The 15,018-nt window shown below is 43.7% G+C and overlaps 1 protein-coding gene across 1 annotated transcript in view; it reads right to left on the bottom strand.

Moving 5' to 3' along the window:
* The window catches only part of LOXHD1 (lipoxygenase homology PLAT domains 1), a 133,283-nt gene that overhangs the window by 79,345 nt on the left and 38,920 nt on the right, over positions 1-15,018 (bottom strand). The window contains exons 6-13 of the mRNA XM_072359178.1: positions 13,554-13,652; positions 11,857-12,005; positions 9,499-9,622; positions 8,028-8,278; positions 6,960-7,095; positions 4,500-4,660; positions 3,896-3,982; positions 1,191-1,326 (exon numbers count right to left, since the gene is read on the bottom strand). Coding sequence (XP_072215279.1) covers positions 1,191-1,326; positions 3,896-3,982; positions 4,500-4,660; positions 6,960-7,095; positions 8,028-8,278; positions 9,499-9,622; positions 11,857-12,005; positions 13,554-13,652 — 1,143 coding nt within the window. The remainder of the gene's footprint in view (positions 1-1,190; positions 1,327-3,895; positions 3,983-4,499; positions 4,661-6,959; positions 7,096-8,027; positions 8,279-9,498; positions 9,623-11,856; positions 12,006-13,553; positions 13,653-15,018) is intronic.

Genomic DNA, 15,018 nt, shown 5'->3' with positions numbered 1-15,018 from the left:
GAGCTGAGTGGGGGCCTATCCTTTAGCAAGGGTTCTGCTGAGCAGTGAGCTCCTTCTCCCCACAGGAAGGAGGCAGCATAGAATTACCCATGACTTGGGAGGGTTTTTGGTGTTCCATCCATTCCTCCAGGTGGGACTAGAAGCAGTGCTCCTTCCCTTCCTCCCAGTGCATAAGTGCTGCATTTCGGCTCTGCTCAGCACAATTGCTCCTTATGGGAAAGTGCCTGCATTTGAGCTCAAGCAGCCCTCTCCACATGCTGATTAAAAATACATTTCAAAAACAAGTTTATTTACATTTTAATAACATCTGCAATTACAATTACTCTTCCTCTTCTCAGGAGCAGCTCAGCTGCATGCAGATCACTGAGTTTATTGGAAATCTCAGCAAAGAGGGGAATCGTGGTCTATGGATTGTGGACACCCACTGCGTGATTTAGTGGAAATAAAAGAAAAACCAATGGCCACCTTGAGCCGTTCTGCTTTCCAAAACTCTCCTTCCAAGCACATTTAATTCTTGTGACCCAAGGTCAAACCGAAGTGACCACTTCAGGAGAGCAACACAAAGTTCTGAGACACTCCTTAATTAAACTTCTAGTTGGAGCATAATCAGCCCAATAAAGAATTTCTGTTTTCTTGTGTGCTCTTAAAGGTGCCTGTGCTCTTGCACAACTCTTCTGTGCATCTGTACATTCATACATGTAGCTAAGTACATAAATGAATAGACAGATAGATAGATAGATAGATAGATAGATAGATAGATAGATAGATAGATAGATAGATAGATAGATAGGTGAATATAGCTGAATAAAATTCTAATGCACAAAAAGGATTGTTAAATTTTAGGTTGCTCTCCAGCTAAACGTGATTTATACGAGCTTCCCTTCAAAACTGGCTTTTCATGTTTGAAGAGTGACTGGGAAGAATGCAAGCTGCAAAAAAGATATAGCTCTGGAAACATCAGTGTGATGGGCAGAGCTCCCCCACCTCCCAGCAGAGAGAAATCTGCTCAGAGCCAGAGCCTGGGATTTCTGATGCCTGATGCAGCTAATGATGTACACAGAAAAGACTGCAGAGAGAAAGTGCCAGAAAGAGGAGCTAGTTGAATGGCACTGCTCTGCTCGTGCGTCCCTCAACAAAGAGGGTTTCTTTCTATTCAAGCCCCAGACAAACACTGAACCCATGGCTCTCACCTGGCATGACTTCAGTCACCAGAGACCCCTCTGCAGGGAGCTCCCGCACCACCTCGTTGTCATCTTCATTTATATCTAGCCAGCGACCACAGCTGAACGAGTATTTGTCTTTTGTCAGCGTTTTCAGCAGAGTTACCTTCATTAAACCAAAGCACTGCATGAGTTCAGAGCTTAGAGACAGAAAGCAACCGGCTCCCAGCAGGCTTCTGTCCGAGAAGCAGGAGCGGGTCACAGGAAAGAAATAACAGGCATTAATAAGAAAACCATCTTCCAGAGCTATGTGTTACAGTGTGAGCCCTCCAAAACGAGTGCAGGCTGTCACAGCCTCTTGTCACCTTTTTGTTGCTCTTTTCCCCAGTTGCTCTGCCAGCTTGTGATGGATTTTATGAGTACTGTGGCTCGGAGTAATTGCTCATCATATGCCACATCCAGTGCAAACACAGGAAATGCATGTCTTCAGCTGGGGACAGCAGGATGCAGAGCAGGCATGTCCTTTTAAAGCACGGTCATCATGTCATTCATCATCAGGGGGAATTAATTTTGTAGGGGGGAATCTTCTAGCTTTTGAGTAGGCCATGATGGCCATTTGCCACTGACAGACTGGGTTCTAACTTTTACCCTATCCAAACTAGAGGGGAAAAATAATAAATAAATGCCTTGTAAAATACATTTATTTATTTTTTCCTGGCTTCTTTGCAGCACTGTGATCCTGTTTCTCTAGCAATGACAAATCCAGGAGACTGGCTTTAATCTTCAGCAATGAGGTCGAGCCACAAATTGGAAATACCAACTTAGTATTGAAATGAGAATAAAAATAAACCAAGTGAGAGCAAAACACAATAGAAAAGAAAAACAACAACAACGACAACAATTCAAATATTAGCAATTAATAAGGGGGGGGGGAGGGGGGGAAGGGGGAAGGGGGAAGGGGGAAGGGAAAAGCAAAGATAATAATGGAAAAGGCAGGGGGATTCCTTCTTTTTGCTACAAGAAATAGCAGTCATCAGATGACCCTAGTAAAGCAAAGTGGAAGGCAAGCTTCAGTGTTCAAAGGGAGAAAGAAATGTCTGAACAAATAAATGGAAGAGAAATCTGTTAAAACTCTTTGCATTTAGTAGATCTGCTCAGGAAGGAAGCTTTTCACTGGGAATAGTCAAAAGAAGGGGGAGTACAAGGGGAAAGTAGCATAAATGCTTGTCCTTACTGTCTGTAATCATGCATTTATATTACATAGGAACTAGGTGGACTTTTGGTCTGATCAGTATGGTTCTTTCTGTTGTTTAAAATGAATGACTGCACAGAGATGGAGTAATTTCAGCATGAAATTTGTGAGGACTGGAAGAAAGCGCTGTTCAGTGTTCAGCTGGAAGTTTCTTGGTGCTCAAATGGATGCATGAGTGGTGGGATTTATGTGCAGCCAGCTCAGTGTTGAAAGTGTCAGACTTGCTGTCCACAGGAGGCTGACTTTGGCATCATCACCATGTTTGATCAGACAGCTTGGCCCAGAATGAGTCTCACACACACTATTAGATCCTTCTTGCCTCCCCTCACACAATTTCTGTGTAGAAAAACACTCAGGGAAATGTGGGTCCATGGAAGGTCTAAGCACTCTTGCTCATCACTAACTGAAAATGGTACAGGCCCAAAGTCTAACTGCGACTTTCCCTTTGATAAAGACCCCATTCAGACATCTTCTCCCACCATATGGAAGACACAGCAGTACTTGATGCTCTCTCAACACTGTTGCTGTGGTTGGCTGCATATGCTTTCACAGCTCTCTGACTATGCAAGAGAGTAGAATCTGTCAAAGCACATTAGAGCCACGGAAGAAAAATCCCTAAGTGGTAAATTGTGATTTATCATCACAGATATTTATGGCTGCAAAGCAAAGCGCTTATTTTCTTAAGTGCAGAAAAAGTCTTCCAAGTGCGAGAGAAGGAGAAGTGGTGAAGCTCAGAGATGAATTTGCTGCCCTAGCAGACTTATATGAGGGCTGACAGCACGGTAATCACTGCAGGTGGAGCAAAGGAAATGTGATTGAAGGTCCAACAGACCAAACTACTGAGTGGGATGGGAGGGACAAGGGATTTCCTCCAAAAATATGCACTGAATCCATCTCTCTGTGCATACTCTTGCTCAGGCTACAGTTCCTATTTTCAATTCCTATTTTAATTTCAATTCCTATTTTTGTGTAGGATTTACACCTTCAACCCTCAGCCAGAACAGTCTGTGATTGGAGGGACCTTTGAACACTGCACAGAGAACCACTGAATCATAGAATTGGCTTGAGTTGGAAGTGACCTCAAGGATCATGAAGCTCCAACCCACCTGCTGCATGCAGGGCCACCAACCTCCATAATCAATACCAGACCAGGATGGCCATGGCCCCATCCACTCTGGTTCTGAACACCTCCAGGGATGGGGCATCCACAGCTTCTCTGGGCAGCTGTTCCAGAACCTCACCACTCTCATAGTAAAGAACATCCCTCCAATATCCAACCTAAATCTTCTCTCCTTCAATTTAAAACCATTTCCCCTTGTCCTGCCGTTATCTACCCTTGTGAAGAGATTATCTACTCTTGTAAAGGGTTGAAACTCATCAAACTCAATGATCAGATGAGGAACACAGCAACCCAGCACTGAGAGCACACATTCCTCTGACTAATGTGGTTTTTCAGCTGTGCCTTTCCCTACTGTCTTCTCACCTTATCCAGGTGCCAGCCAGCAAAAGGATTTCTTTTCTCATGCCATATCCGAAGCTTATAAAATGTGCCCAGATCAGGTAGCTCAATCTATAGAGCATAAAAACAAAACAAAAACAGGAAATGAGTATTATCCATTTCTATAAGTCAGCGAAGCATCCACACGGAAGACACCACTGAGCATCTTTTGAGAGCCAAATCAGAGAGGAGTCAAAAACTAAACTAAACTACTAATGTTATTAGAAAGTAATAAAACCCGCTCCACAAAGATCGCTTGTAGACTCTCTTTTCTGGAGAAGAGAACATGCAGATTGAATTCAGACAGTCTTGATCATGAAAGCTCTTTGAAACCTCCCAAGTAGGGCTAGAGCCTTCTTTGAGCATCAGCTCTTTTTCAGACTTCTTCCTCTGGTCAGCAGTTATGGCTCCTGATGCTTTGGCTACAGTCATGAACTGAAATCCATCAGCAAAATAAATGAATTCACCTCCATCTCAGAAAAAAACAGAGAGGTATGGACTGCGTGCTGCTGATTTTCTGTACGAGACTGAAGCCAATGCCCTGGGAAACTATACTCAGCCAAATTTATCACTATCCTGTGCTCCATACCATGAATTTGTCAGTTTGTCCAGCTTCAAAGTTGTCTGAATTGTTGTCCAACTTCATCTCGTCTGACTTTCCTTTGTCTCCGTAAATCTGGAAGAAGATGGTGGCGTCTGTCCCAGCGTTCTTAATGTCACTCGTCCAGATCCACAGAGACCAGGGATTTTCTAAACAAACAAACAAACAAACAACAAAAACAGAAACCAACCACAAATGGAATCATAAAAATAAATAAATAAATAAATTCTTTTAGATTAAAAAAAGGAATTTTAAAGGCATTTTGTTTAAAAACGTAAATTCTTTCTTTCTTTCTTTCCCCTGGGTTGCAGAGATAGCTGGATGGAACGAAGGAAAATCAGGTCCTACATAACATCTGGGAATGGGATTACCTGAAATTATAATTCTATTTTTCAACTTCAAATAAAATGGGAAAACACATCAATGACCAATTTGCAGCTGGGCCATATTCTTCTATATCATACACTACTAATAGGGCAGATGAAAGACGTGATCCACCTGTGTATCTTTTTTATACTTCCCCATCACCTACAGCTGCAAGACCATTATCCTCAGCAACTTCACATTCATTTCCATGTCAGAGGATGCTGTTCTGTACGAGGAGCTGACATTATTTTCTTAAGAGCCCCTCATCTGCACTCTGTGTTGGTAATGCTTCATGTCTGCAAGCCTTGCTGCATCTACAGAAGAAGGAGCAGATTTCCTTCCCAACTCAGACATCAGCTGAATTATTAAGAAATCCTAATGAAAGTGTTGCTAACCCTTTTGGTATATCTCAGACCACATGAGCACGGATTGACCTTCAGAGCCCGGAATAGAATATAGAAGTATGATGACGTGCATATAAATTACATTTTTTACTGATCCACTCAGCATTTGGTTGTAAAAAAGGAGGTGACTGCCACCCCCCCCAAAAACAAAAAATGAAGGGGAAGATCAAACTTTCCTTATAAAAAAAGTCTCACCCCTGTTGGAATAATATTCACAAAGAGTCTCCTGTGAAAATCACCAGCAAGCTTTATTTGAGCAAAAATAAAGCAGAGGCAAGTTAGTGAGCACCACGTGATAAAGAAGCCTGGTCTCCTGGGGAAGAGACAAGGGGAATGGAGACAGAAGGGACTTCTCTGTCTGCTGGGCTTGGCCCTCTTGACCTCTTGCTGAGGGGAAGCAGAAGCAATGTATGCAGGGAGGGGCGAGGGGGCTTGCGCCAGGATTAAATGCTGCTCGAGCTTCCTCCTGCTGGGGAGCAACGTGCAGATGTTGCTCAGGGACCGACTTCACCATGGATACCCAACGCAAAGATGAACCCAGCATTGATCAGCTCACAGAAAGGGACAGTCCTGCACACACCGGGAGAGAGGAGAGATGACAGAGTGGGTCTTGTCTGACTCCCAAGTCTTACGCTCCTGTAATCTGGCAGCTAAAGGTCACCGATTTCTCAGGGCTAATGCTCTCTGTCTATCTCCTGCACTGCGGCAGCAGGGGAATTAGTCTGTCAATAACAATCAGAGCTGATAATAGAGGGTTAAAGGTTGCAGATGCCTCAGTTAAATGGACCGAGTGCAGGCGTGATGTGGTTGTAACACCGACTAACATTTAGATAAAGCTTATTTAAATGAACTGCTGTCTAGGCAGGAGCCCACCCTGAAGCACCCGGTCTAAATCATGTCTATTATCTTAATTAAAATGTTTTGCTTGCACACAGGTAAGGCAGCAGCAACCCAGCTTTGGTGCTAAACCACTCATCATGGCTGAGTGCTGGGGCAGCGTATGGATGAAAGAGCAGTGCTGATTCCAGGGCTGCTGCTCTGCACAAATATGTGTGCTTGCCTCCCTCTAGAGAAAAGGCTTCAAACAGAACACGCATACCATGAGAGGAACATTTGGCAGCTGGACAGGACTGAGAGCTGTTTTTTTCTTCAATGACCAAAAGTGGAAATGTTGAAGTTAGCAGGAATCGTGAACAAGACTGCCTGCACGCTTCCCAGCTTGGGTTTTTTCTTCCTGTTTTCCCACAGGTTTCTCTTTATAGTATATTTAGGTTTTGTTTCCATCTAGAACAGGTGGCTTTTTCCTTTATAGCAGCGTAAATGTAGCCTATCTTATTTGCAAAGTTGAGTTGATGGCTGCAGTACCCAAAGCCCAGTGACTCTGGTTGATGGGTCCAGTTCCTTCCTTTAAGGAAATGAGTGCACTTCTTTAAATCATTTTAAGTATTTTTTTTTAAAGCTGCTTTACTTCTTTTCTTTTTCTTTTCTTAAAACTTCCCAAAGCAGAATGCTCAAAGCAGATGACTTTATGATTCTATGAAAATAACGCTGGACTCAATTCACTTTAGCATCCACCTGACTGTAGGCCTATCTATGTTGCATTGGGTGTATCCCATGCTGGGTATTGTCAGATGGGGGCAGGCGTTGTCTCAGGAGCCTATGGGGCACTTGGACCTACTTTTGAGTCTTCTCTGGCGCAGGGAGACCATTTCATAGAGCTCCCTCTCTATGAGGCCATCTCCTTCATCTTCATCCAGCCATTTCCCACATGGAAAGGTTTGTTCAATACCAGTGAACGGGCAGTAAACCACCACCTGGAAAAGAGACTGGCAAGGTGAGTCTGAATATTCCATTACTGGCAGACCACAAGACCATGATATTGACAGCCTAAGCAACTCATGCAAAAACAGACCTGAAATTCTTAGTCCTGCTCTCAAAGCCAGGATTCGTGCACCAGCATGAACAATTCCAGCAACCTGCAGCATATCCAAGACCTTCCCATCTCATTATTCCCTCTTTCCCAAAGTACACCCAAGTGGGTCATCCAAGACGATGCAAAAGAGCACCAGGGAGAGGGAACAGGAGCACTAACAGGCAGTGTAGCTGCAGTCGTGTCAGTCTGCAGCACAGACCCTCCACCACATTGGTCCATGTAGGAGACACAAGATACAAAAAGCCTTCAAATGCATCCTAAGCTGGTTTTGTTTACCAGGAAAACTTAAACCTCCTCACAGCTTCTGAGCAGGCTGATGCCTCCCTGCTCTCTCTCCCATTAACTCCTGCTGCTGGTGTATGCAGTGCAAACTCCATAACTCTCCACTAGCTCCCAGTAACAGAGGTGGTCAGCCACCTTTCTTCTGGGCTCCAAAGCAGCACTGAAAACGTCAGGGAAGATTGGATATAGATAATAGCTTTGAATTGTACAGCGCAATCCAAGACCAGGTTTCTGGCTGCCACCTTGGGCAAACATCTGAAGGTGCTTCTGGTGCTAAGCAAAAAATAATCTCTATTTTGTTTGTTTGTTTGTTTGTTTTGACTGCAAAGAGACAGTCAACCCAATTAGTAGTTGATAGATTTATACATCTCATGTGCCTTTGAGGCAATCAGCTACTACCATGCATCATATATAATATTGACTTGCTAAACTGGGGATATTGTCATCCAAATAAAGGCAGCCTTTTTTATCGTTGGGGTCGGGTTATGAATAGGAAACAGCCTGAGCTGCCTGCCAACGTATTAGTCTCACCTTCTCACAATACCAGCCAGAGCTGACGCCACAATTATCATGCCCAATGGTGACCCTGCTGAGAGGACTGAGAAGAGATGCTATCTCCACATTAAAGAGATCTGTCCTGGCACGCTCAAATTCACCTCCTTCCAGGAAAATCGTCCCACTGTTCTTTAAGCCTTTGGAGCCATGCAGGATTACATGGATCTTGGAGTTTGTGCCAGCGCCTCTGATATCTCCCGTCACTACAGCAACATTGTACACAATACCTGGAGGAATTAGGAATTTGGTCAGGAAGAAAAAAGAAAAAAAGAAGGAAAAAGAAAAAAGATGAAGTTCAGAGTTTTGATTGGATTTACATTGGGCTCTAACTGCTTTCCCACCGGTCTTTATAACTTTCAACTCGCTTCACTCGTTTTTATGCCACACGTACCTCTGAGAAATGCACCTTCAGACAGTCTGAGAGAAGCAGATCTGTGCTGACAAACAACCTGTCATACAGCCCAGTGGAAAAAAACAAACAAACGTATCTTTTGGTTTTTTGTTATCACCATATGGTGAAGAAAAGGGAAAAAAAAAAAATGAATTGACAATTAAATTGCTTGATTTTGAGAGGTCCCAAATATCCATCAGTGCTTGAAGAGTGGAAAGATGCTGTTTCCTCATAGAAGCTTTACTTCTCAGAAGGCTCCCTGGCAAGCATATCATAGGCCTTTGTCATGCTGTTGAATAAGGAGACACCTCTCTATCTGCTTTTGTGTTTTAGGAACTGAGTATAAGACAACTGGGATTCAAGCTAAGTCCTTCCTTTTCTTACATTAGCCAGAAATGTCAACAGTGCATTTGGACAAAGTGAAAACATCAGAGCTCACTCTTTACAGAACAACCTTCCCTCTCTTTAAAGTTTACACTAAAAATTGTGTTTGTGTGTCTTTTACAGCGCATGTGGAATGTGTTCAACTGAACTCACGAGAGCGCACTCAGGGATGGTAAGAGATTAAGGGGAGATTTTGGTAAATGAATTTTGGTTGGAAGATGTCCTTCACCTCTCTACCTGTTCTTCCCAGCCTGTGACCTGCAGTTGGGATTCTGCACCCACAACACTTGTTTTGTAAAAGGATGCACATCTCCCTAGTCAATAAATATGCATCACTGTGAGGCACCAGAGTGGCTGTGGGAATAGCTGTCTGCTTTCTGAATGCTGGTGAATGACTCGCAGAAGCACGTGCTGAATCTTTCATTCTCTGCCCATCATTCTCTCACCCAGGTGCATCGCGTGACAGATCAGAGAGTAGGTCCTGCATGGATTCACCGGGTATATGTGCAGGTGGGACATGGGATGACAGTTCAGGCACGGAACTATGTGCCACCAATGGCTGGCCCACTGCAGGAGTTCTGGCATTTGCTCTTGTAGGGAAAATAGGACTAGAAGCAGCAACTAGACCTTTGTGTCTCTGCATTTCCCACCATAGATTCAACATAACTCTACCTGTGGCTTCAGTGCCCCCAACAAGAATGTCCCTCTGGATTTTGCCATCGTCTTCATCTAAAGCAAACCAGCGTCCAACCGGGAACTGGTACACACATTTATTGCCAATGTCTTCAATGATCACCTGGGAGAAAGAAAAAGCACACTGAGAAATACATGTGGAAGAGGTGAAGGTGTTAGACAAGGAGGTGACAGAAGCGCAGAAGCTGAGTGCACACACTCTCACCTGATATTCAATATATTCAACTCTCAGGCAGTTCCCTCTCCACTCCCTAATTAGCACTGACAGGATTTCAGACAATCAGTGAGCGAAAACCAGGCTTTTTTTCTTTTATTTTTTCCTCCATTGAACTCAATCTGCATCTCTCGCAGCGTATGAGAGCAGATGTCTCTGCTAGCAGGACCAGCTGGCTGGCCTGTCTTCCTTTCCTCCAGAGCCCATTGCTGGCTACTTTTTTCCATCAGTTGAATGGCAGCCCTTTGTTCTGCACTGGGAACAGGCTGTCTTCTTCTTTCTGTTTTAGAGCCTTGTTATGAAATAATAGCAAGGAATTTTAGGACAAATCCAGACCGTTGGATCAGCTTGTGTGGCCCAGCGATGCTTTCTTATCCCATTCAGTTACTACAGGATGGAAACACTTCTTGCAAAGACAGTCTAGAAACCCTGGGGTAGGAACAGTTTCTATTTTGGAAGAATTTGGCTCTGTGCTCTATTCAGGAGACATATTCTTCTGAAACAAGCCAGGGAACAACCTTCACTTTTAATGTCAAATTAAGCCAGTGTTATCCACCTGGAGGTTCTTGCACCTCCTGCTGCAACGTTTTCTTACCACCATTCCTGAAGTTTGCCATAAGAGTCACTGATGTATTTTGAATACGCAGTAAAGAGGATTTCAGATTTTCAGCCAGAAAACAAGAAATCAAAAAATCATGTTGGATATTAGGAAAAATTCATCCTCTGAAAGAGTGGTGATGCAGTGGTACAGGCTGCTCAGGGAGATGGGGGAGTCCCGTCCCTGGAGGTGTTCAGGAACCATAGAGATGTGGCACTTGGGGATGTGGTCACTGGGCATGGTGGGGTGGGTTGGGCTTGGGGATCTTGGATCTCTTTTCCAACCTCAATGATTCTGTGATTCTATGGAAACCTATTTGCTTGCATGGCTTACATCTTGGAGAATGAAAATTCCCATCCTGCCACTCATCCCACACTGCACTATAGCCTGCAGCATTACATATTCTCACTGTACCTCTTGCTGAACAGCATTGTCTGCCAGGGCTGGGATTATCATTATGGTAGAGCAGTGCTGTGCTGGAACATTAGAGACTAAAACATTTGAGGTTCAAGAGAAGCATCAATGTTCAGCTCACCCTCTACCAGCTCATCCTCTTTGGGTTCCTGTCAATGTATTTATTCCTATATTTAGAAAACCAGTACTAAATGTATGCTGCATTGAAAACACAAGAAAGAAATGAGAAGAACTTTCAGTGCTGCTTAGTAAGTTCATTCATGAAATGAATGACAAAGTCCCCGGATTTTGGAGAGTATTAGAAACAAAGCATCAACTAGCAGTAGGAAATAACCGGGCTGTGGTTTAGCTCTTGCATCTGAACTTACAGGCCAACCTGCTTCTTACTTAATTACGAAAATCTCAGCAGTTCTGAGGCAGCACACAGAGGTAAGGTGTTGGCTGCAACCAGTCCCTGCTTTGGGCTTTGGGGGTTAATCTACCTGACCAGCATCAAGAAACATGCCATGCACACCACATCTGTGCTGTGAGAAGGTTTCTTTTTCTTCTGCATCCCTCCCCCCACCTATTACAAGGAGCACAGACTCTATGTTTCTGATAGACAACCAACACAATGACTTTTAGTTCAGAGTGTCATGACAGAGCAAATGCACGTGCTAATATTTGCATTGATGTTACATCGATTGTTATCTAGTTATCCAGGTCTTATCTAGGTCAGATCTGTGTTAAACTACACCATTAAGTGCGGATTGGGGGGGGGGAGGGGAGGGGAAGAAGAAGATTAGAGAAAAATCATTGATTTCTCTATTTCTCCTTGTGTATTATTTTACTAAAAGCTGCCATACCTTCACGTCTTAGAGCAGGATATTAAAAAACAGAGGAAAGAAGGAAAGGAAGAAAAGGATCTTTGTGGCAGGCATATATTTCTTGCTGTGCAGAGAAGAATCACTTTAATTTGCCCAAACTGTAAGTCTCTGCAAACTTCCAGTGTGAACAGACTCAATACAGATTTCTTAGGCTCTGGTGTCTTCATGGCACTGCTGGGAGGGTAAGAAGTGAGACATTTTGATCCCACAGCAGGCTTGTGTTAAAGATCAGAGGAGTAACCCACCTTTGCAAGAAACCAGCCAGCAGAGCCACCCTTGTTATTGTGACCTATATTAATTTTTCTTAACCTGCCCAAATTTGGAGCATCAAGAGTGAACTTGTCCTCTGCTCCCTTTTCAAAGTTGTCTTTGTCGTTGTCCAGTTTCCTCACTCCTGAAATGATTAAAAATAATAACAATTGTTAACTGAAGGAATGCATAGGAGTGAATCAGATGCTCTCCAGGTAACAGCTCTCTGCAGCCAGGATGCAAGGCAAAGGCAGAGAGCTTTCTATTCCAACAAAAAGACACCATGTATCGAGCACACAAAAGACCAGGATTTTCACCCTAATGTCACAGTTACATAGAGCATTCAGAGTTTTTGGAAATATATATCTAGTTGGTTGTTGTATCTTCTTTTCTAAACCATCACCATCTGTTTAAAACAGGTTTGGCCATTAGCTGCAGATTTATACATTTCAGGACATGGGATTTTTTTGCTGCATCACTCAGGAAGGATTTATTTTCACATTAGGACCTGACCGTGGGTACTGGCGTTTCCAGATCTCATAGGAGCTTCCTTGTATGAAAAGAATTAAAGCACTGACCCAGATTGCAGCCAGCGCTGTTCCCATGCTACAGTGTGAGGTTTGGGTCTGCCCCAAGGCACCCTGCTGAATCTGTGCATCTCACTCACCTGGGGGGAGGATGAATCATTTTTGGGAGGTGTTGCCCCTCTGTGCAGATTTTACAGGGTGCCTGGACAACTGTCTGAGATTTACACACCCACTTTCACATGTCTCTGGTGAGATCAGATGGATCTCCTTGTAACTGTCTGGAGAGTGAATCAGGAGCGAGCCCTCCCCACTAGGTTTCATAATCTGCTCAAGGACACTTGGCAGGCACCACATCATTACTTCTTGACTTTGACATACAGAAGAGGGAATGTTTGTCAGCTGAGTCTCCAGGAGTTTCCACCTGTTCTTCTCCATCATGTGAGAGAGTTTGTTCTGGTCACCTCTCATATTACTATTCAGTTTAAAAGACTTTGAAAAAAACTAAATTCAATTTCCCGGGCCACTGTTGTAATGCAATCTACATTAAAAGCACACAACCAAACAAAAAACTACCACCAATAATTTAAAACCAGCTAATACAAACCTTGGTTAAATCCTATTTCTAAATGTCTGTATAAGCTCAGACACAACCTGTGCTACATGAAAAGGACAATATTCTCCTCCTGGGGTCATAGGAAGGATGGGACACAGGCCCAGAGGCTGTGAAATCTCTTTCTTGTAGATCTTCAGGAACAAGTGGCCCTGAGCCCCATCTTTGTGTGGGAACAAATAGACCCAGAGGTCCCTGCCTACTCCAACCAGTGACACTGTGCACTGCATGCACTATCAATAGCACACTGATTGATGCAGGGTCTCTCAGCAGACTGGTGCCCATCATACTGGTTTATACTGGTGGTGTGTTTTCCCAGGGTTTTTGGGTTGTTTATTTTTTTGGTATTAGGAACCACAGCCATGTTCACAGCCCAGCCACAGCAGCTTCCAGGAGCTGTGGATGTGTGGAGCCGCAATGCTCACAAGGCCATGTGCTGTGCTTTTCACTCAGCCAAATCATTCTGCATTTGCCAGATTGCTGCTGTGCGTTGTGCAGATCGCAGGCCTGCAGAGCAGGAAGGGAGTATTTTAGGAAACGATTTGCATTTGAATACCTGTGTCTCCTTTCTCTCCGAAGATATTAATGAAGACATCTGCATCTGTTCCACTGCCGCTGACTTCGCCCGTGAAAACTCGGACCACATATTTGTTGACTGCATGGAGAGAGGAGGAAATCCTGACATATTAATAACAAAATAGTCAAAAACCACAAGAGTACAAAAAAAAATCAGGATATGATGTGCTGTTTTGAAAGTACACTTGAATCTCTGCTCCTGGATCCTGAGCAGAGTCTCAGAATGCTTTCCTCTTCTCCTCAAGAGACATAAAATCCATAGGCAGAGACCCTGTCTATGCCCATGGATAGAGATGCAAGATGCACTCAACTCCTGATCCCAACACCAAAGGCTGAAATGGGTGAGAGGAAGGTGTGAGGAAGGTGCACATTCAGATGCTGATACACGGCCATTAGATGACCCCTGGACTACAAACCATCCTTGCTTTTTCAAAACACCAATGAGTTATGGAGCCAGACATCTGCCCAAGCTCAGAGCTGAACCCTCTGCTCCAAGGGCTGTCCTACAGCTATTTTTGCAGCTTAGCCCAGTGGGTGACACCAAGTATTTAGAGGAAAGGTTGGTCTCATTGCATGAGCACTAACACCTGAAGGGGACCGTCCTGTTACTGTATGCAGCTTGAAAATAAAAACCCTATCCTTTTCCATTTACTGGAAAAGCAGGACAGAGCAGAAGGCAAAATCGCCTGCTATGTTTTAATGAATGCTCTCTGAAAAGGGTAAAAATTGAGCTGACGTTACAAATAGAACAATAGTGATAGAAGTGCAATAAATACTAAATAACTGGGAGGAGGAGGAGAGAACCACCCCAGACAAGGGAAAAATGCCTTAATATTTCTCTTTAACTCTTTTTCCTCAGTTCGCAGAGCTCTGACAGCCTGCTAGAAATATGCCAACACAAAGGAGTTAATTTACATTAACCGAGGATAGAGATGCAATTTACAGCTCCCATTTGGCCACTAAATGGCTCCCATGAAAAGTCACCCATTGTACACTGGGATCTTCAATCATAGACAGCATTTTTTTCAAGAAGCTTTGCTCCATGCTCTATGCTATGTAATTTTATGTTAGTGATTAATTTTCCACTGCTTTCCAGACAGAAGAGCCCTATGGGATAAAGGGAGCGACAGAAGGGCAAGCACGGTGGCCGACGTTAGGACAACTTGCAGGATTAGTCTTTAAGCTTCTTAAGAAGAGGCCAAAAGGATATTGAAACACATGCAGAGCATCAAGGGGGACAGGTAGAGAGCAAGGCAATGAAGATCAATCAGTAACAGCACCCAAAAGCATGGTACAAAGGGCACTTTGTGCAATTTCTGCAAAAATACAGAAGACCAGCAAGCAAAAGCCTGATAAAGTCCTTGGCCACATCCATTGCCCCAAGAAGCCTTCCAATATTGCTGTGTTTCAAATCTGAGACACACAATGTCATCATATAACATACG

Source organism: Excalfactoria chinensis, chromosome Z (assembly GCF_039878825.1).
Source record: "Excalfactoria chinensis isolate bCotChi1 chromosome Z, bCotChi1.hap2, whole genome shotgun sequence".
In the NCBI taxonomy this organism is placed as follows: Eukaryota; Metazoa; Chordata; class Aves; order Galliformes; family Phasianidae; genus Excalfactoria; species Excalfactoria chinensis.
The sequence above is the reverse complement of the archived record's forward strand: the minus strand, read 5'-3'. Positions and strand labels throughout refer to the sequence as shown.